The 22,883-nt window shown below is 36.2% G+C and overlaps 1 protein-coding gene across 1 annotated transcript in view; it reads left to right on the forward strand.

Moving 5' to 3' along the window:
* LOC18041991 (BRASSINOSTEROID INSENSITIVE 1-associated receptor kinase 1) overlaps positions 1-8,232 on the forward strand; it is a 9,891-nt gene extending 1,659 nt beyond the window's left edge. Inside the window, exons 4-11 of the mRNA XM_006432408.2 lie at positions 231-374; positions 4,542-4,613; positions 4,731-4,802; positions 4,955-5,034; positions 5,580-5,708; positions 5,794-6,135; positions 6,502-6,896; positions 7,856-8,232. Of these exons, the coding sequence (XP_006432471.2) occupies positions 231-374; positions 4,542-4,613; positions 4,731-4,802; positions 4,955-5,034; positions 5,580-5,708; positions 5,794-6,135; positions 6,502-6,896; positions 7,856-8,170 (1,549 nt within the window). The 3' untranslated portion in view covers positions 8,171-8,232. The remainder of the gene's footprint in view (positions 1-230; positions 375-4,541; positions 4,614-4,730; positions 4,803-4,954; positions 5,035-5,579; positions 5,709-5,793; positions 6,136-6,501; positions 6,897-7,855) is intronic.
* The last annotated feature ends 14,651 nt before the right edge of the window (positions 8,233-22,883 follow it).

Below are 22,883 nucleotides of genomic sequence, written 5' to 3' on the forward strand. Positions count from 1 at the left end.
ATGTTTTATAATACAGGTTTTTTTTTTTTCCTAAAATTTCTTTGTTTTCTTCTTCATAGTCAAGGTAGAAATTTGTTTTTCTATCTAGCCCTTGATGGAAGGTTGCCCAGTTTTGCATATGGTAGAAATTTTCATAACAGTAGTTGCATTTGCCCTTTCCACTACTTTTTATTGTTTCAGTTCTCTTCTAAATTGTTCTAGAATGATTGAATCAAGTTTTGCCTTTGCAGGGAACTCTATAGTAATAACATTAGTGGAAAGGTTCCTGAGGAGCTTGGCAATTTGACAAACTTGGTTAGCTTGGATCTGTACTTGAACAATTTAAATGGTCCCATTCCAACGACACTGGGCAAGCTGTCAAAACTACGTTTCCTGTACGAGCACAAATCTTTCACATTACATTCTTTTGTCTGACCATCTAATTTCTGTTACAATTTTCTGGATTTCAGTGTCCATGGAGATGGTTTGCACACTTTTCTATCACAAGTTTATGGGCTAATATATTGTGAAATGGACCAGAAAGTTGTTTATTGCAAAACAATTTAATACAAGGAAAGCAGTTTCTTTATTTAATTACCAAAATTAAAGCACATTGGATGACACGATTGCACTGATATTTTGAAGCTGGAACCATAGAAATCCTTGCAGTTGATTTCTTAGTGATTGAATAATTTGTAGGCAACCGATTACTCTTTAGAGAATATCTTGAGATTTTGAAAGCTTGATGGATTTTACTAGTTGCCAGATTTAATACCCTCTAAACACATCAAGTTGTCAACACTTGTATATGACAACGGGAGGATAAATTTTTTGTTTTGAAATACACGTTCAAAGATCCAATGGGTGGGCTTATAGGGTCAAAGTCATTCATAAGTTTTCTTCCTTTTACTAGACTGTCAAGTTGATTAGAAGTCCTTAAGAAAACATTGAGTTTTATTATTGGAGTTTAATATGATTAAGCATGTGAAGTGTTATATGTGTCTCAGCTGCTTAAACACATACAAAAAGATGCTGATACCATTGAGTACGGTTGATGAAGTTAAAGGACAAACTTAAATCCTGTCTGTTTGGCAGGACATCTTTGGGTACTTGAATTAAATACTGTTTAGCTAGGAAGATGCAACTATGTTTGGAATGAAAGATGACAAGCTTAGACATAGTAGTAGAGTAGATTACGTGTCGATCAAACGATAGCAAATTAAGATCTATGCATTTAAGAGATTAAGAGCTTTAATTTTTGTGCTTTCCCTTGGTCATGAGTGTTCAACATGGAAACTCCCAGTAATCTAGATATGGGGCACAAATTTTGTGTTTGTGTTTGTGTTTTTGTGATGATTGATATTTTTTTCATTGACAAAACCATCTACTTCTAATGAATGTGGTAATTTGTGCAAGTTGGCACCCATATAGCTATACACCCTTTTACTTGTTTCATGGAAAAGAAAAGTTAAGAAGTGGGCATCCGAGCTTTCACACAAACATACATTTTGTGTTCTACTAGTCTGTTTTTGGGTGGAAAAAGTATTGAACAAATATTAGATGAATAGGGTGAAATAGGGATATCTCTCTTAAGCAACAAGAAACCTGTTGTAAATTGGTCTCTGAGAGAGTGTGGTTCTCACTGTTTAACCACAGTTTGAGCCAGTGTTTCAGATTTAAACAAAAGTAATTAAGTTATATTTGTCGAATTTATATGAATTTTGCCCCTACCCCTATACTGGAGCTTGATCTAGTGCGCGTTGTCACGCAAGTCATGGTGGCAATGGCACGCATGGCAAGCTCCCATTAGGGAGCTCTGCTGTGGGGTCAGCACCCCCAATGAGAGCTCACCACGAGCACTATAACTTGCATGATGGTACGCTCTAGCTCGCATTCCCTCTATACCTTAGCCAATATAGAAACTGATGCGGATTCAACTTGTTTATTCTGTTTCTTTTCCTTTTTCCTCTTACTGAGGATGTAGATACGTATGATATGCAGGTTGAAATTAACAACTAACAGAAGATATGAGTTGTTGTCAGCTATTTAGATATGAGAAGTTTGGGATCAAATCATCTTATGTAGCTCTCTCTTTAGTGCTGGAAGCTTTTGTTGGAATTTTAGTTTGGCAGGTAGTGATTCCTTTTGATCTTGGCTTCATTGTGTGGATAGTGGCCTTTTCTTCAATTTTAACTGTTGAAACTCCGTGAATTAAAAAAGTATCTATATGACTAATGCTATGAGTACAAGAGTAATGGTGAGTTGTTGGATCATCCATCCTGCATTATAGTCCTGGTGAGATTCAAATATCTAGATGGGTTGGTAGAGGATGAAAAGAAGGATGGTATCTTTATTTCTTGGAAATGATCCTGTCTATTTTATTATGAAGACTGCGGTGGAAGTGCGACACTTTAGCTTTTGGTGCAGTTGAACATTTAATGAAGTTGAGCCTGCAGGTTTAGGCGAACTCTTTTCTGGGTTCTCAATTAGGACAAAATTTATTTGTTCTTTTGTGGAACTTTTAGATATCACAGTGGGCTTTATTTTATTTTATTTATTTATTTATTCTGTTTTCTGCTTTCTTGGATATTTGTCTGTGTACCACAGTTGCATGACCCTTTCTGGCATTTTTTGCAGTAAATTTATTATTGAAACATTATTCTAAGTTCATGATGTAACTAAAGCAGATACAGGGTCTGTTCAGTTTGTTTGAACAGTGCAAAGAACTGTTAGGAAATGTAAAACTTGAAATTCAGGATTTTGAAATGGAAAGGATAGAAAAAGATAAAATCACTAGAAGAAGAAGAGAACTGCTGCATGATAAAGAGAATATGAGAGAGAGAAGACTTTAAGCTTCTGTCTCTTCAAACTAAACTAAATGAGTCAATATTTTGTTAATCAAGTGTTAGAAATTATCAGATTGCATTAATATGTATAGTAATAATCCTATGAAGGTCAGGATTTTAGAACTTAGATAAATTGGAAACTTGGTTAAGAATACTTAACCAAGATCAACTGAAAGCTAAATAAAGAATTGATTGCACAACTTAGAGTCAGCAAAAGAATTAAAATAATCGTTCAGATGTCATAATCGAATGTCATACAAGTGCCTCACATACAGAATACTGAAAGCTACAATGAAACTAGTAACAAAGGTCACTTTTTCCATTGTGGCATCAAGGGCCTGAGTGTATGAAAATTGTCAAACAATGATCTCAAAATCACACGTTAATTGTGGATTCTAGATGAGGACATTCTATGGGTCCAAGTGTTGGCCTCATCTACCATGAGTGCCTATGGATGAGTTTATGTATTGCATTGCAGGTGCTGCAGCCTTGACTTTAGTAACATACAACTTAGATTCTTTCATAATTTGTTAGTTCTTATTGATTTTCCTGATATTGCGTTATATTAGGGTTTAATCCAACAAAGTCATGCTAAGAATAGAACAACTGAGGCTTAGAGTTCGACAATTATAGATGATTCTCGCTAATTACTACTAGAATTCACATTAATGTCTTTACAATTATATAAAACAAAGAACTCACAAAAAATGGTATTACCCTCTTCTTTCTTTGTTTAATAGTGATTTAAAATGCAATGAATCATCTATAATGTGATTTTTTTGGCCACCGTAATAGGAATGGCCAGTTGAGTAATTTTTTCAGCAACAAAATTCTCATTGAATTCAGAGTTTAACTATGAGGAAACTTTATAAAGTTACTCTTAGCATGACTTTATTGGATTAATCCCTAATATAAAGCAATACCAAGAAAACCAATGAGAACTCACAAAATTGGTGCAACAGTAAAAGTTTTGGGTTGCCAAAATTACAAGTTCAAGCCTTGTTGATCACTCCTTTTGAAAAGGTTGATACACACATTAATCTTTAAATCCACGAATCCTGCTCTGTCAGACCCCTCGGACCAATTCTATTCCTTCAATGTTCTACAGACTGCTATTTGTTTGTTTTCCGGACAATTATGCTCAGTGTGGCTTGATATCATTGCAACTGGCTAATCCAAATTTTTGTGCTGATACTATGAAGTTTAGTTGGCTGATCTTTGATTGTTGTGTAGCTCATGATGTGTTTTTCCAGTTCAGGATGATAGCTGTAGGTTGAAACTGCTGTACCTTAAAGATGTTTTATGATCCTTGAGACTCTTTATAACTTAAACTTGAATTTTTAGTGGTCCTTTCCCCTAAATTCTTTATGTGATTAGCATTTGTATTCATAATCTCTACTGATTGACTTCCTTCCAACCTAAGTCATAATTAGTATAAAATAAGAATTGTATTGGCTATCATTTTTGATAGCCGGATCTAGTCCACTACTCAGCGTTCCATACCACTACTCAGCGTTCCATACTCCCTGTTATAACAAATTGGACCATATGGAAATTATGGGCACTAGGCAGTGGGCCCTCCATCTTCAGTTGTGTCTCTGATTATTATGTTCATCCTTTTTTTTTTTTGGGTTAATTGCATGTGTAGTCAATTTTATTAATGCATTCTGCTTTTTGGTTATTTGGAAAATGATGGGTTTCTATTTTGTGGAATAGGCGTCTCAACAATAACAGCTTGATGGGAGAAATTCCTAGGTCATTAACTAATGTTAATTCACTGCAAGTCCTGTGAGTGTTATGCTGATACCTAAACTTTTCGCAAATTAAATAGTTTTTGCTCGCTCAATATTACAAAGGATTATATATTGCAAGAATGTGAAGTTTATAATGCCGTATGAATTGTAGGGATCTTTCAAATAATAAACTTACAGGAGATATTCCGACCAATGGTTCCTTTTCACTATTCACTCCAATCAGGTTTGTTATAAGTATGGCCTTTCTTTTTTGTTCTTACAGCTGAATTGTCTTGGAAAACCAGTTGAACTCATAGTGATTTAAAGAAGATCTGTGGGGATTTGCTAACTTCTTTTTCTTCTTCTTCTTCCCTTTTTTTTTTTAACTTTTTGCAGTTTTGCTAATAATCAGCTCAATAATCCTCCTCCTTCTCCTCCTCCCCCACTTCAACCAACACCACCAACAGCTTCTTCAGGTTTGCTATTTTTATTAAAATCCAAGTAATAACAGTTTTTATCTCTTTTTAGTTATGACTGAAAATGGAGTTCATCCTTGTTACCTCAGCATTTTAGGTTATTATCCCATGGTATTTGATTATTTTTTTTACTTCAATTTTTTGACACTTTTGCCATGATAAAGCCGGTATTGATATTTGGTCTGATTTGAACAATTTATTTACCTTCTGCACATGAACATTTTCCTGAATTATAATATCCTACACGTATAAAAGAGTGTCATGAGCAATCATTTTTATTTGAAAATCTGATTGAAGTAGATTAGCTTGCACGCATGCTTTCATCTGCTGCCATGGATGGTTTTTTTAGTTTCTTCGGCTGCCTGTCATGTAAAGTCAATTAGACTTCAGAAGCTCCTCCACTTAATTTTTCTTAAAAAAGAGATGGTATAGTTCAGTTCCAGAGATTTGCTTACTCCACCTGGGCTGCATTTAGTGGAAATTTCTATTTATGTAAGAAATGATAAACTTACTCTATCTAAATGTTTCAACTCTTCCACTGCCAGGTAACAGCGCCACTGGAGCTATTGCCGGGGGAGTCGCTGCTGGTGCTGCTCTGCTGTTTGCTGCCCCTGCAATTGCGCTTGCTTATTGGAGAAAAAGGAAACCAGAGGATCATTTCTTTGACGTACCTGGTTAGTGAATTATCAAAAAGCTATATCAATTGTTCATTAAGTTGTTCTGTATGATGGAATTTTAATCTATCTTCTATCTTTACAGCTGAAGAAGACCCAGAAGTTCATTTGGGACAGCTCAAAAGGTTCTCTCTACGTGAACTACAAGTTGCAACTGATAATTTTAGCAACAGAAACATTCTGGGTAGAGGTGGATTTGGTAAGGTTTATAAAGGACGCTTAACTGATGGCTCTCTAGTGGCAGTGAAAAGATTAAAAGAGGAGCGTACCCAGGGTGGGGAGCTTCAATTTCAAACTGAGGTAGAAATGATTAGCATGGCTGTTCATCGAAACTTGCTTCGACTGCGTGGCTTTTGCATGACACCAACAGAACGATTGCTTGTCTATCCCTTTATGGTTAATGGAAGTGTGGCATCATGTCTGAGAGGTATGTTTATAGTCTCTGGTTTTCCTTCGTTTTTTAGTTATTTATTTTTTATTGCTTTTGTGCAGTCCCTTATACAATCCCTTCACTTTGCCAAATACTTGTGTGTATCAATTTTATTGTTTTGTTAGAGGTTTTTGCTTCAGTTTGGAACACCTGCTTCATTCTGATACAATCTGAGAAGAAAACCTGAAATACCAATTATTTATCAAGACATTTTTATAAAAACTGATTAGATCTTAAAGTGAAATTGCAAATTATCTGTCTACCAAAATGTAGAGATATTTTAGGAACTCTGAGATTCAAATTCTGCCATGCTTGTGCTAATGACGTAATATTCTTTTCTGATTGAATTAATGCATTATCCAGAGCGTGGACAATCACAGCCACCACTTAATTGGTCTGTACGGAAGCAGATTGCACTAGGAGCTGCAAGGGGACTTGCTTATTTGCATGATCACTGTGACCCTAAGATTATTCACCGTGATGTGAAAGCCGCTAATATATTGTTGGATGAGGAATTTGAAGCTGTTGTTGGAGATTTCGGGTTGGCTAAACTCATGGATTACAAAGACACACACGTTACAACCGCTGTACGTGGAACAATCGGACATATAGCTCCAGAGTACCTCTCTACTGGAAAGTCGTCAGAGAAGACTGATGTTTTTGGGTATGGAGTCATGCTTCTTGAACTCATCACGGGGCAGAGAGCTTTTGATCTTGCTCGGCTTGCTAATGACGACGACGTTATGCTGCTTGATTGGGTATGAACTATCCGTCCCATGCTGCCTCATCCCGCTCCTCTATGTTCCCCATTTATATCTTTGCATAAAATAGTATGAATGGTGGCAATGCATTTGTGAGCAAATATTGCCTCATGATCAAACTTGCTTGTGGAAGTGAAGCTGCTTCAATTTTTTCTTTTTTCAATTTTATTTATCAGAAAAGCTTTTTTTTCCCGTTTATTTTACTCTGCAGAAAGTGGGAAGAGAAAACAAAGAAAGAAATTTTTAATATTTGATACCGTTTTATGGTTTTATTTAACTCAGAGACAGAATGTTTACCATTTATGGTTTATTTAACTTGGTGGTAGAATGGGGGAGCTTCCATGGTTGTCATTTGTTATTTTGGGATGTTAGGAGCCTAGTTAGCAAATCTCTGTCACTGGAAAAGGAAGATTTCTTAATGGTGACTTAGAATAATTCTTTCCTCCAATATTTTCCCCAAGATAAAAGGTTTGGAGTACCTTGAACCGGTAGTTATATTTGATTCCAACTAATGGTAGATTTTGAAAAAGATAGGGAAATTGGGATGTTTAATTTTTGTGTGCACTTAATGCTTTTTGGTCTCCTTCTGGACTTTGTTTTAATTTGTCTGAAACTGTGCTGAAAATGTACATTCTCTCTGGCGGGAGGCCGAAAGGCTGGGCCGTCTATATAATTCCATCATGATGTGTGCTTGAGGAGCCACTTTTAGCATAACTAACTGGTCTGGTGGAATTATATGTTAGAACGAAACTGATTGATCTTATTTCTAAACTTTTGCTATATAATAATTGGACCTAGATAATTAAATTTTGTTATATTTTGAACTTATGTTGGACGTTGATGAGCACTGAAGGGATTTCATTTTGTATTTGGGGCTAGTTGCACATTCTTTAGGTCATCATGAAAATAATGATCTTTCTGTTATCTGTTTTTCTGATATTATTCTGAAATTTCAGGTAAAAGGACTTCTGAAAGAGAAGAAGTTGGAACAGTTGGTTGATAGCGACATGGAGGGCAACTACATTGAGGAAGAAGTGGAGCAGCTGATCCAGGTTGCTCTTCTGTGCACACAAGGGTCCCCAATGGAGCGACCGAAGATGTCAGAGGTGGTAAGAATGCTGGAAGGCGATGGATTGGCTGAAAGATGGGAGGAATGGCAGAAAGAAGAGATGTTCCGGCAAGATTTTAACCATACACCACACCCCAATAATACTTGGATTGTCGACTCAACTTCTCACATCCAGCCAGATGAATTGTCTGGTCCTAGATGATATGGAAGTCTTCTTGATGTGCTTTTTGTATGTGAAAGTGATATTTATAACATTTGTGCATATAGGTTCCTTCTTCTTTTTCCCATTTTAATGTCCAGTTTATATTACAAATTGTACTTGTTTAGGCAATGTTGTAATTTTCTATAGGGTTGCCAAAGTCTATCGAGGAACTTTAGGTGCTAGCAAACAAGCGGGCATCCATGTCATGTCATCTGTGTATCCAAATTTTAGCTAAGATTGTTATGAAAATAATGAGTATATGTTTTCTTAACACAACCTTTAACCTTTCTATTTTTTTTTTTTAAGTTTCTTGTCAGGTGATTTTATCGTAGATGATAAATATTTTGGTGTCAAAATATTTGGAACTAGAACCCTTTGGATAGGGATGGCAATGGGGAGGGGAGGGGAGGGGACCAATCTCTCCGTACCCATCATCGATATTTTGTGTATGTCCCCATCCCCTTCCCGTCTCCGTCAGAATTACTTAAGAGAATCTCTATCCTCTCTCCGAATAATAATAGGGGATTTCCGAAGGTCTCCGATCCCCGAATAACTAATAAATTTTTTTTTGTTTTTGATTTGAGTTAATCATATTAAAATAAAAAATTCAAATAAAAGTAAAGTTCGAAAAATATCTTACATTAATATTCATTACAAAAGTCACATACATTAAATTAGTAAGTAACGCAGCATGTAAGGGATACAAACTTCTTTTACAAACTATCATAAACAAATTAATAGTCTAATATAAAATTGTTACAAATAAAATCGAATTTAAATTCAAAATTAACTTTTTCAATGGTGGCGTGGGCACTTTATAAATGTGGACTATTCCCTTTACATACAAACTTCTTTATAAATTAGATTAGATATTAAAATTGTGATTCGCTGTGGACTTGTTTTGGGTTATTTCAAAGAAAGAGATTAAATGAAGAGCTTGTTTAACTCAACAGCTAATTAAGAAAAGATCAAGATAATTGAGCTTGTAATTTTCTTAAGGTTGCTCTTTTCAAAAGAAAATAAATGGTAATTCTGATAATTGACTTAAATTAATGTTTAGTGGTGGAGGATGATTCCTTAACTATAATTCACATCATATTTTAATCTTTTAAGAACTCTTTCTACAATTTTAGATTTTCTACTTTAAATTCTTTATTTTAGTTTAAACAACAAATTAACTCTAAACCCCTTCAAATTTTATTTGTATGTCTGTTAGTGTTTCCTTTGTAAATTTGGAAAGTTTTAGTTAATTTTATTAAGTCTAAATAGGGTGTTTTACTTAGTTTTTGTTGCTGGTTGGTTTATGAGTTTTTTGTTAATAACTTGTTAGTTAGGAACAATTTTCTATGGGAAAGACCCTTATTTGTTCTATACTTAATAACGATAATAATTTAAGTTAAGGTTTTTAGTGTATATCTTTTAGTAATATCATTTTTGGTGTCGTTTCGTGTTGTCAGGGATTGTTTTGTAATAATTAATTTGTTATTTTTTAATTTTTATTTTCAGTTCTAATATATGCTTTAATTAGTTTTTTTGTTTTTAATTGTTTCTTGTATTTTATTAGTGATTTTCCAATCTTGCTCAAGAAGATATGGCAGCAAACAATTGAACACTAAAGGAGTTGGCAACGCCAACTTTAGAGCAACAACCCCTTTGTATTAAATACCCTTCAATTGAGGTTGCTTTTGAGCTCAAATACGGAATGATACATCTTCTACCAACCTTTAGTGGTTTTGTTGGAGAAGATCTAAACAAGTACCTTAAGGAATTTTATATAGTATGTTTAAGTATGAAACCGACTGGAGTCTTTGAAGAGCAAGTTGAATTGAGAGTTTTTCCATTCTCTTTAGCAAACACTACAAAGAAGTGGCTTTATTATCTACCATTTAGTAGTATCACCACATGAGATGAGATGAATAAACTTTTTATTGAAAAGTACTTCCCTGCATCTAAAGGCTACAAACTTTAAAAAAGAAATATATGGCATAAGATAGCAAAGTGGATAGAGTTGGTAAGAGTATTAGGAAAGATTTAAGAAGTTATGTGTGTCTTGCTCTCATCATCAAATCTGTGAGTGGCTTCTAATTCAATACTTCTACGAATGATTTTTATCGATGGAGAGAATTATGAATAATACTATATGTGGAGAAGCTTTAATAGACAAAACACCTTTGACAATAAAGACTTTGACAGCTAACATAGTAGCTAGTTCACAACAATTTAGCAACATATTAGATTTGCCTTAATAGAACGTGAATGAGGTTGGTATATCTTCTAATTTTGAATAGCAACTTGTAACCTCACTTAGTTCACCAAATAACTAGGGAACCATTCAACAAAGAAAGGTGTGGATTTTTGCTCTAAGGTAGGTCATTCAACTGATATGTATCCATCTTTACAAGATAATAATTTAGAGCAAGCCAATGCTCTAGGTGGATATCAAGGGCAACAAGTGCAACAAAGAAAAAAATATGATCCTTTCTCCAACACTTATAATATTGGATGGAGAGATCATCCTAATTTTAGCTTTTTGGAAAATCAACAAGAAGTTGTGCTTAATGCTAACTATACTCATCCACTAGGATTTAATTAATTGAGGCTGCAACAGCCTTATCAATCTATGAAGCTAATGTCTCAAAAATAAGGAGCATCTCTTGAAGAAACAGGACAACTATCAATATTTGGAGACACAATAAGCTAGTTGGCAGTATAGTGGGCAAAATAGAAGAAGCACAAGGATTTGAAAATTTTAAATCCAAATTGTTATCCATCTGAGAGAGAATACTGCTATTGTAACATTAAGAAGTAGAAAATAACTTAAAGAAGCACCAAAAAGAGCATGATCAGCCATGGATGAGATGAAATAACAAGATGATTTGGTTCTTGAGAAAGATGAAGCCACATCTCAAATTGAGACGATTTTAGCACATAAGGTTACTTTTAAGTTCTTATTTCTTCTAATGATTCTCTGTACCTTTTAGTAGCAGGTCTGTCAATTCCAAAAAAGAGGAGTGTGACATGAAAAATAGATTTTGGAAACCTTCTGCAAAGTACAAGTAAATATACCTATGTTGGATGCTATTAAACAAGTACCGCTATGCAAAATTCCTCAAAGAATTATCACCAATAGATGCAAGCTAAAAGGTAATGAAGTAATAAGTGCAAGGAGAGTGTGACCGTTGTTTTACAAAAAAAGGCTTCTACCAAAATGCAAAGATCTAAGAAGTTTACCATAACATATATAGTTAGTAACACCAAGTTTTGAAAGAGTTATGCTAGACTTAGGATCATCTGTTGATGTTGTGCCTTATTACTTTTCCATTTATGCTTCTTTAAATTTGGGTGACAGAAACTAGTGTAGCTATTCAACTTGTTGATAAATCTGATGCTCATCCAAAAGGTGTCTTGGAGGATGTGTTAGTGCAAGTCAATGAGTTAGTTTTCCCCATTGATTTCTATATTCTTGATATGGAGGATGGTGCATCCTCTATACAAACTCCATTACTTTTAAGCAAGCTATTCATGAAAACTTCCAGAACTAAGATGTGTATAATGGGATTCTAACTATGGAGTTTGATAGAGATGTTTTTTGTTTCAATATTTTTTATGCTATGAGGTATTCGAGTGACTTGAGTTCTTATTTCTCAGTTGATGTAATTGATTCTTTAGCATAAGAAATCTTTGAGTTAAGCGAAGATGCATTGGAAATCACCATTAGGAAGAGCCTTGAATCAAAAGATTTTAAAAATTTAATGGATATGCAATTATATGGCAGCATTGAGGAGATAGTAGCATCTTTAGAATCACTAACAAAAGTTTTAGATAGGTACAATCTTTCTTTTGTGTTTTTACCCTCATCTAATGAAAAAACATTTACCTTCTATGACATAGGCTTTGGAGTTTACACATTTTCTAGAGCATTGCATCTTGATGAGTAAAAGAGAATATAAGCTAAGTGATTCTCAACCCAGTGCTATTTGGGAGGCAACCCAATGGATAATGTAAGGATTAAGAATGGGGGCGAAGGCATCCAAATATTTGAAAAAATTCAAAATTTTGAAAAAAATTTTCTATTTGTATACTAGTTTTTGTGTGTTATGATTCACATGCCAATGATATGAATTTGATAGACAATAATATGACTTTTAGAAAATGATGAATATTATCTTTGTTTATACCTAATTTTTTTGTTGATTTCATCTTCATTGTGATTTTTCGATACCCTAAGCACAAATTCAATTCTCATCTCTACTATATTACTTAGATCACACTTAGTTTACCTAGGCTACATAATTAGAAATAAGTACCTATAACCCTTAACAATGAACTATCCTTGAGTAATTTAGGTCTATGTATTACTAGTATGTAGATGATAATCTACTATGATACAAAAACTACTTTAGATTGTAGAGTGAAATCTTCTCACCGTGTAACAATAAAAAAGAAAAAAAAAAGCTATGCATGTGCTAAAAAAATAAAATAAAAAAATACACATTTATGCCCCTGATGAAAAAAAAATAAAAATTTTAGATCAAGGTGATAAGGTTAGTTTGACCTCTTATTCAAGGCAAAGATTGTTGACTTCAGAGGTTTTTAAAAGAGATTTTGATTTAATTGATTTACACACACTATAAGGTTCTAATGTTAGATAGGGTTGATTCTTGAATGAGAGTTAAAAATTTGCCAATATTTTAGTATTTCTTTAAGTCATATACCTTATGCAATATATGAGGCTTACTGTTGTGCAAATTTTAATGTACTCGCAAGCGCACGAATCTATTGTAGTATAGATCTATGGTGACGAGTGTCGATCCCACGAGGAGGTGGATTTTAATTATATATAGAATTAATTTTGTAAATGGGTGGTTGGAATTGTGGTGGAAGTGATTTAAATTATCCTAAAATTGGAATTGAAATGGCGATAATAAATTCTAAAATTGGACTCGCAATGGCGAGAATAAATTGAAGAGAATTCTATTGAAATAACGTACTTGGGTATCTGGATCCGTATCAACATGCATCATGGGCTAAATAATCCGTATTAATGCCAATTAAATCATGAGGGGGGAATCCACACCTCATGAACCACGCTCTAATCAATATGGTGCTAAGGGCTTATCGTGCCAAATAATAATAACCTTGTACTAGAGGGCCGGTGAAACCAAGGCGGTACTAGACAAGATTAGTATTATTTGTCGACGAGAAGTCAAAACATCCACAAAAACTAGAGGGGAAGAGAAAATAAATTTACCAAATTAAGCCCATGACACATGTTGAGACTTCACCTTCAACCCAAGCTTGAAAGAAAATTAGCCACTCATAATTGAACTATGGGCAAAATGGGAATTTATTAAAATACGAAGAAAATACAAGATGGAGAAGGAATTACAGAAAATGGATCCCAAAAATGGATTCAGAGATATCAAATTAGGGGGGAGAGGCCCCATTTTTATAGATACATGGAGTAAATCATGGCCATCGGATTAAAAATAGTTTGGACGCTCAGGATTGCGCCACGTCATCAGTCAACAGTCCACGGTTTGACCACGCGGATGAACAGTAACACGGTTTGACCCGACTTTGAACAGTAACGCGGTTTGACCCGGATGAACAGTAACGCGGTTTGGTTGAAAATAATCCTGTGTGATGCATGCACCGTACGCGAGATTTTTCGTCCACTGATATGCTGCCACGTCACCATCAACAGTACATAAGAATTTTAGTCCAACAGGATCGTGACACCTCATCAGTCAATGCCACATCATCGGTCAATGCCACGTCATCATCCGTCTATGTGAACAGTGTCGTGAACAGTAACGTATACAGTATCGTACACGTGAATAGTACCGTACATGTGAATAGTGCCATTTTTCCTTTTATGCTCCTCCTAAGGTTTTCGACCGTCCTGAGTTCAAAAGTGATGTCCGTTTTGCCGTCTGATCTCTCCTTTATTGTGAAATGACTATAATGCCCCTAAAATACATAAATTACTTAATTAAAATAAAACACACGTAATTAAATCATAAGAATGTTAAATACATAAAAGTAAGGGTTGTTAGTAAGACTTGAAATGTAAAATGACGGTTTTCTCCTTTATAAATATGCATTTTCTAACACTCAACACTTACTTTGTGGGTTGCAGCTGCAATACAATACAAGGGCTCGAATCCCCAATATAGAAGGCCACAATAAGCTATTGGATTATGCTAATTTGAATTGAACAATTATGATTTTAAATTTAACAAAATTAAAGGAAAAGCAGTTAAAAATGAAAAATAATATGTTACCAATTGAAGAGGTTACAACTTATCTATTTACTTTTCAGTATCCTTAATTTTTTATTTCATCGGCTAAATCACTAATGATAAGAATCCCGCCAAAGAATTGACGCGAACTTAACCAAGTAATTTCCAAGATCGAATTCTTGGAATTGAATGGAATCTCAACCCGATACTCAGTTGAAGCACGACGCTTGGTATGTGAGGACGCCACAAGTAGCTATGGATGGTTTGATTGATAAGTCAAGGTTTGAACGCCAAGAAAATTCGATAAGTTCAAAGATTTCATTTAGGAACCAAAGATAATTAAACTCTCAAGTAAATTGCAGGAAAAACTGATCTTTTTTTTTTTTAATTGTATTCGAGTACATTATAAAGGGCTGTTTTACATGAATTTCCAACTTATAATTGCTCTTCAAATTTTGGAAATAAACCCCAAACCATGCAAGGACAATTTGACCAAATCAACATAGAATTAACACAAAAAAGCCCAATCTAAAGAAAATAAGGAAAGTCTCCTAAATGACTTAAATGCCTTACATCAATTCTAAAAACATAAGTTATTAATAAAAATAAAAACTAGACAATTAAAAGATAAATAGCTGATTTGTCTCATCACTTACCTCCTCAAAAATGAGAAATATCCAAAAATACTTGTGCCAGCTTTGTCCTCAATCTCATCAACTAAACCCATCTCTCTCGTGACTCAGAGCTCATTTTCTATCTATCACTATTGTGCTTCATTGCCATCATCAATATGCTCCCTAGAAGCCGATGATTAAACCTTAGCATCTTGTTTGGACTTGAAACTGAAAGAGAGGCAAAGTTATTACTGCATCACACCATCACCACCGCGTCTGTTGTTGTTGTTTTATGTGGTCACTACTGTTTCTACAATAAGGTCTTGCTGTGTTACTGTCTCCACCATTAGTTATCAGCCTCCATTACTGTTGTCATCACTAGAGTTGTTGTGGTAAATCTACTCAAATTGCTACTAAAAGTTGTAAAAAATGAGTATACTTTCTACTCAATACAATTCTTCTTACGTTTAAATTTGCTTAGTAAAAATTATTCATTTATGAGTTTTAATTTTTTTTTTGTTTATTGTGGGTTGAATATGTTGTTATTTAGGTTTTGATTTGATGCTGATTTTAAGTTTTAGTTTTCTATGTGTATGTAAAAGAAGAAAAATATTTTTAAAAAGCTAACACTTGGCACTGTCGGATAACAAGTCTCGTAATTAAAGTAGTTTGTCTTGTTGTAATAATTATGTTTTACTTTATGATTTTGTCTTGGCTTGCCTTACGCTTTGGCTTTTGCCAGTTGTAAAAGTCTTTGTAAGCATGTTTTATCTTTTGTCCATTTGTCTAAAGTCTTGATCGGTGGGCTTGACTTTCTAAAAAGGTGTGCTACAAGTTATAATCACTTGAGAAGTCATGTTACTTTTGCTTTTGAAAAAAAGATAGGGGTCCTGTCCTATCTTCTATGAGAATTCTTCTATATAAAGGATTTTCCCCTTGCTTGTAAGATATAGAATAGAGAAGTTTTCGAAGAAATAAACTCGTGTGTTTTCAAAACATCATGAATTTCTAAACTCTCTTCTCTCTCTCTGCAAATGAAGCTCTCTAGAGAAAGAAAAAGAATAAAGAATTAAATTTGTTCATTTTGAAACTTAAGGAAGTATGCTTTGCACTTGCCTCTAGCAAGGATCCTGTGCATAAGAAAACTTGTGATGATTTCTTATCTGGTTTGGTACCCTATTTTAGACTAAAAGAAAGTTTGTTTTGGGTTATATGACCCGAGATAAAAAATTATTTAAAAGTTTTTCTGATTCCCCATTTGAGTATATCGACGGGAAACCGACGATGTAAATTCCAGAGGTGATCCTGAATAGGCACTAGTCTGGTCTACACTGTCGGATAACAAGTCATGTACTTTCAATGGTATCAGAGCCATACCCATCCTTGAAACTTTCATGTTTTCTAAATCACTGTTTTCCTAACCAAAATGGTATAATTTAAGGCTTTTTCTATTTTGCTCTCTAGAACTTCAGGCGTAGAGAGAACTTCTCATTCATTGCTTCCACTTCATCTTCCCCTCTTGTTACTCTTTCTTCTACTCTTTCTTTGCCCAGATCTTGCACTTCTCATACCACCAATAAGATTGAAAACCTTGTAGAATATTCCTATATCCCTGAATCAGCCCAAATCAGTGAGTCCTCCTACCCTCTTGTTAGCCCTTATCAGTTGTACAAACGACCTAGCTCCTTTGCCCGCAGTATCCGCACCCTCATCTCTACCAGACGCCCTCACCCTAAAGAATATATTCAGTCTTCCCGCCTGGATCAGTGTGCTCTTCAAGCCACTTCTGCTGAGCAATATGTCACTCTGGAGATTCCCTCCGAGTTGCTCTCCAACTGGAAACGAGAAGGTTATACTCATCTTCATCTTGGAGGCATCAGATTAATCCTTACTCTTCATGGAAGAAAAGGGTTACCGGTTACAGCTCGCCTTGCTGTTGAGTGTTAGAAAATGCATATTTATAAAGGAGAAAACCGTCATTTTACATTTCAAGTCTTACTAACAACCCTTACTTTTATGTATTTAACATTCTTGTGATTTAATTACGTGTGTTTTATTTTAATTAAGTAATTTATGTATTTTAGGGGCATTATAGTTATTTCACAATAAAGAAGAGATCAGACAGCAAAACGGACATCACTTTTGAACTCAGGATGGTCGAAAACCTTAGGAGGAGCATAAAAGGAAAAATGATACTATTCACATGTACGGTACTATTCACGTATACGGGACTGTATACGTTACTGTTCACGGCACTGTTCACATAGACGGATCGATGACGTGGCATTGACCGATGATGTGGCATTGATTGATGAGGTGTCACGATCCTGTTGGACTAAAATTCTTATGTACTGTTGATGGTGACGTGGCAGCATATCAGTGGACGAAAAATCTCGCGTACGGTGTATGCATCACACAGGATTATTTTCAACCAAACCGCGTTACTGTTCATCCGGGTCAAACCGCGTTACTATTCAAAGTCGGGTCAAACCGTGTTACTGTTCATCCGCGTGGTCAAACCGTGGACTGTTGACTGATGACGTGGCGCAATCCTAAGCGTCCAAACTGTTTTTAATCCGATGGCCATGATTTACTCCATGTATCTATAAAAAGGGGGCCTCTCCCCCCTAATTTGATATCTCTGAATCCATTTTTGGGATCCATTTTCTGTAATTCCCTCTCCATCTTGTATTTTCTTCGTATTTTAATAAATTTTCATTTTGCCCCTAGTTCAATTATGAGTGGCTAATTTTTTTTCAAGCTTGGGTTGAAGGTGAAGTCTCAACATGTGTCATGGGCTTAATTTGGTAAATTTATTTTCTCTTCCCCTCTAGTTTTTGTGGATGTTTTGACTTCTCGTCGACAAATAATACTAATCTTGTCTAGTACCGCCTTGGTTACACCGGCCCTCTAGTACAAGGTTATTATTATTTTGCACAATAAGCCCTTAGCACCATATTGATTAGAGCGTGGTTCATGAGATGTGGATTCCCCCCTCATGATTTAATTGGCATTAATACGGATTATTTAGCCCATGATGCATGTTGATACGGATCCAGATACCCAAGTACGTCATTTCAATAGAATTCTCTTCAATTTATTCTCACCATTTCAATACCAATTTTAGAATTTATTCTCGCCATTTTAATTTAAGTTTTAGCATATTCCAATCATTTCCACCACAAATCCAATCACCCATTCACAAAAATTAATTCTACACAATTAAAATCCACCTCCTCGTGGGATCGACACTCGTCACCATTAATCTATACTACAACAGATTCGTGCGCTTGCGAGTACATTAAAATTTGCACAACACTTGCTATGCTTGATACCCGGTTTAAACAGTACCAAGATGCTGTTATCGGCACTGTTCTCACCACCCTTTATGCAGGCAGTGTTTTACTCACCTTTTACCCAAACTTTAACCTTTCTCTCCAAGATCCCAATTTGCCCACAACCTTGAAAGTCCAAGTACAGATCCAAGATGCTGAACAAATTTCTTCTGCCAAAATTGCCACCTTATACCACCAATTGGTCTATAGGCTTCAAAATCAAGCCTTAGATCTCCCCACTCTAGAACACCATTCTGATACCCTCATGGTATTAGTCGAATCTGACCAAATCCCAACCATAATCCAAATCCCAAGACAAATTCCCCGTCATGAGCTCATCAAGCTTATGCCTCTTGAATGGATCAACAACTATGAATAGTTTCATAACAATATAGCTCCAATTCAGACATCTGAAAGTATGTTTGAAAGATGCCAAGATGGAACAGTCCGAATGACTTTTAAACCACCTCCAAGTGCTCCATAAGAGTCTCCTCGACTCTCCTTTACCTATTCTTCAATGATCACAGCTGTCCAGACAGCCCAAGAAGATATGCCCATTACAGGGTTCAATTTTGACGGCTACCCTGTATATCCAGGAAAGCAAAATGGACATTTCCTATGGGATGTCCTAGGCTCAGGCATGTGTGACCCAAATTGTCCCTGCTGGGATGATTGGGAAGAGGATGATGATTATGCCACCACAAGGAAAAAGAAACCCAAAAAGAAAAAATCTTCAGTCTCATGCCACCACTATGACCCCAAACCACCACAAGATCCTCCACCTCCACTAGCTCCATTACCCATTTACAAAAAGGAACTCAAATGGATTGCAAAGCATTGCAAATCTGAGACTCCATCACCAATCCCACTTCCAACACCACCACTGACTTGTTTGATGTTTTCGTCCACTTCTTCAGACTATTCTTCCTTTTGTCCTCCTTTAGAAACCCATACCGACTCCCAACGAAATATTGTGTCCAAACCCTTTGTCCCTTTACCAATTACCTCATCCGGCCACCTAGAACCTCCCAAACCTTTTGAATCAGTTCTCAACTGGCAAACTCAAAATGCTAAAGCTCAGAATGATACTTTATTGAATATTAACTCCAAAGTTGAGAACATCAGTTTACAAACTGAACAACTTGAGACAAAAGTTGACTCCATCTCTGCATAGATGCAGCAGATCCACCAAAATCTCCAGTCCCGAATTACCCAACTCGATTATGAACTACGAGCTATGCTTGCCCAACGCTATTATGGCCCAAAATTTGACCAAAAGGAAAGGGAGATCAGACGCTTACAAGCTGAGCTTGCTCAGATTGAATCTAAAAAACAAAGACCTACCCTTTTTACCACATCCCCTCATATCCCTTCCATAGGTCCAACTTATCATCCATTTGCCTCTATGCTTTCCCCCATCAGACAGTATGATCCTTCCAAGTTATTTGGTATGACTCATACTCTTTTTCGGGATAATCCCTTACCACCACCACCTAAACCTAAACCAAAGCCTAAACCTCAACCGCGACCCGTCACATTTCATCGATCATCCATTACCATCCCTGGCCAACACTCTCCTGGTCATACTCCGGCATCGCCACCAGTACCTCCACCACCAACCGAATCCCAACCACCTTCTCAATCCAAAGATAAACAACCAATGCACTAGTTTAGTGCCCATACAGTCGACCACTCTCCTACTCCAGATGACCAAACTTCTGATTCAAATCTAGCTGTTTCTGATAGCCATACTGAGACTGACACAGAATCTTCAGTATCCACTAGTGATTCTGAAAAGTCCTATGCTGATATCACCAGAATTTTGATGGCTCAACCTGATCAACCTACCCCAGGCCAAACCTCCCATACAGAACAGTACGTCGATATTCCCTCAGAAGTTGAAGAAGAGATGCCTGAATCTTCTACAACCAATCAGCCTCCTCCAGCTCAAGCCCAAACCAGTCCACCCAATCAAAAATCGTCGAATGGTCCATGGTTCACATTTGATGATATTCCATCTCACAAATGGCGTGATCGCCTTAATGAAATGTCTGCCTGGATTGACCTTCAAATGCTACGTCCAGGAGCCACAACTCAATCAGTCTTTAAAGAGTTTGCTATTCGTTTTACGGGTGTTCTAAGAGATTGGTTTGATTCCTTAGGTCGCTACCGCCAATTACAGTTTGCTGATCTACCAGAAGTCTCAAGTGCTCTTACTGTTCTCCATGATCAATTCCTTGGAGACCCTTCTGCAGTCTTTGAAGCTGCACGCCGAGACTATCTCAACATGAAATGCTGTTCCCTCAATGCTAAGGATCTTGATTTCCATTACAAGCGAATGTCCCTGCTGTTCTATAAGCTTAATGGATTCAATGAACCGACATTAAAGCATGTCTTTCTGGCCTCTCTTCCAGATGAACTCCAACTCGACATCCAGCGACAACTCACAGCATCCAATCTTTCTCTTGACAACATCTCTCTTGGCAAAATCTTTCAGCTTGCCAAAACCTGTCTTGACAAACTTTGCGAGCATAAACAGTTTTTCAAAGAACTGTTGAAAGATAAAGAACCATTCCGGAGTGCTTGCAAAAAGCTTTATTTGCAGATCAAATGCAAAAAGAAGAAGGATTGTGATTGCAGTCCTAAAAAGAAAAGGCATTTTAAGAAATTCAAAAATCCAGATCATTCATCCAGACCTCGCAGATCCAGAAAGCCTTACAGATTCTTCCGAAAGAAGTCATCTTTTTCCAGAGACTTTAAACGGAGAAAATCAAACAGATGTTTCATTTGCAAGAAAAAAGGCCATTATGCCAAAGACTGTCCCAACAAGCGAGAAAAATCTATTCGGTTAGTTGAGCATCTCCAAGCCACTACCGATTACTCTCTAGAAAAGGATGAACTAGAATTCTACTTCTCTGAACAAGATGAACCCAATGATGAAACAGTGTTCGCACTGCAGAACTCCTCTGATGATTCAAACAGTGATCAGTCCCAAGTCATTTTCCACCAACAATTACTGTCCCTTGACACTACTATTCCTATACCATCTATCAAACTTCAAATCTTGCCCTTAAAGTTCCAAAGACCCATTCCAGTAATTGGTCTCATTGACACTGGTGCCCAACGCATCATGTTAAACCCACATATTCTTCCACCAGAATACTGGACAGAATATGAAGAACATTTCAAAGCTGTCAATGGCAAATTATTCACCACTTCTCTGATTACCAAAAAACCCATTGGTATTCAAATTTTCCCCAATTGTGTCATTTGGACCAAAGTCATCGGTTCAACCCTTCCTAATAAGGATCTCTTGTTAGGTTTTGACATCCTTCACCAGATCAAACACCTCCAAATCCTTCCCACTGGAATTCGAGTCAAGTCCATGTTCAAACCTTTCACAGACATTCTGAAACTCTACAATCTGTCTGAAACCCCCCAGTCCTACCAGGATGTTTCAAACAAGTTTTTGAGTTTCTGTCCAGAGTCCCATTCTGAGTTCACCCATCCAAACCCTTTGTGGAAAAATAAGTATTTCTTCATTAAGTTACCTTTCAAACTCAATGAAGACATTAACCCAACCAAAGCTACTCACCCAGGAATGAGTCATTCTGATTTACTCCTAGCCCAACAGGAATGTTCCCAATTGTTAGCCCAAGGTTTAATCGAGCCCACACATTCTCAATGGGCTTGCCAAGCCTTTTATGTTGAAAAGCATTCTAAAATTGTTCGAGGAAAGAAACGCCTAGTCATTGACTACCAGCCATTAAACATGTTTTTGCAAGATGACAAGTTTCCCTTACCCCGTCGACAAAGCATGTTTACTTTTCTAAAAAATGCCCAGATCTTTTCAAAATTTAATTTAAAATCAGGCTTCTGGCAATTAGGCATTGAACCCTCTAAACGTTACAAAACTGCTTTCTGTATCCCAAATGCCCATTTCCAATGGACAGTCCTTCCTTTCGGCCTCAAAACTGCCCCATCCATTTTTTAAAAATCCATGGTCCATATCTTTCAGCCCATCCTGCATCATGCATTGATTTACATTGATGATATTTTACTTTTTTCAAGATCACATGATGAACATCGCCAGTTGTTAACTCAATTTTATGATATTGTCCAAAATCATGGAATTATGCTGTCTGCCAAGAAAAGCACCATTGCCACGGAGAACATTGAATTCCTTGGCATGATCATAAAAGATGGCCATTATCAGCCAGGAAAACACATTGCCCAAGAGTTGCTTCACTTTCCAGATCAGCAACTTTCCAAAAAGCAAGTTCAACAGTTTCTCGGCATCATCAATTATATTAGAGACTTCATCCCACATGTGGACCACTACACTCGCCACCTCTCAGCTTTATTAAAAAAGAAGCCCCCAGAATGGAATGTTGACCACACAAATACTGTCACTACTCTTAAGAAAATTGCGCAAAATTCGCCTCCTTTAAAGTTGATTACTGATGGAAAGCGCATATTACAGACATATGCAAGTGATGAATCATGGGGTGCCATCCTC

The sequence above is a fragment of the Citrus clementina genome, unplaced genomic scaffold (genome assembly GCF_000493195.1).
Source record: "Citrus clementina cultivar Clemenules unplaced genomic scaffold, Citrus_clementina_v1.0 scaffold_5, whole genome shotgun sequence".
Classification (NCBI taxonomy): Eukaryota; Viridiplantae; Streptophyta; class Magnoliopsida; order Sapindales; family Rutaceae; genus Citrus; species Citrus x clementina.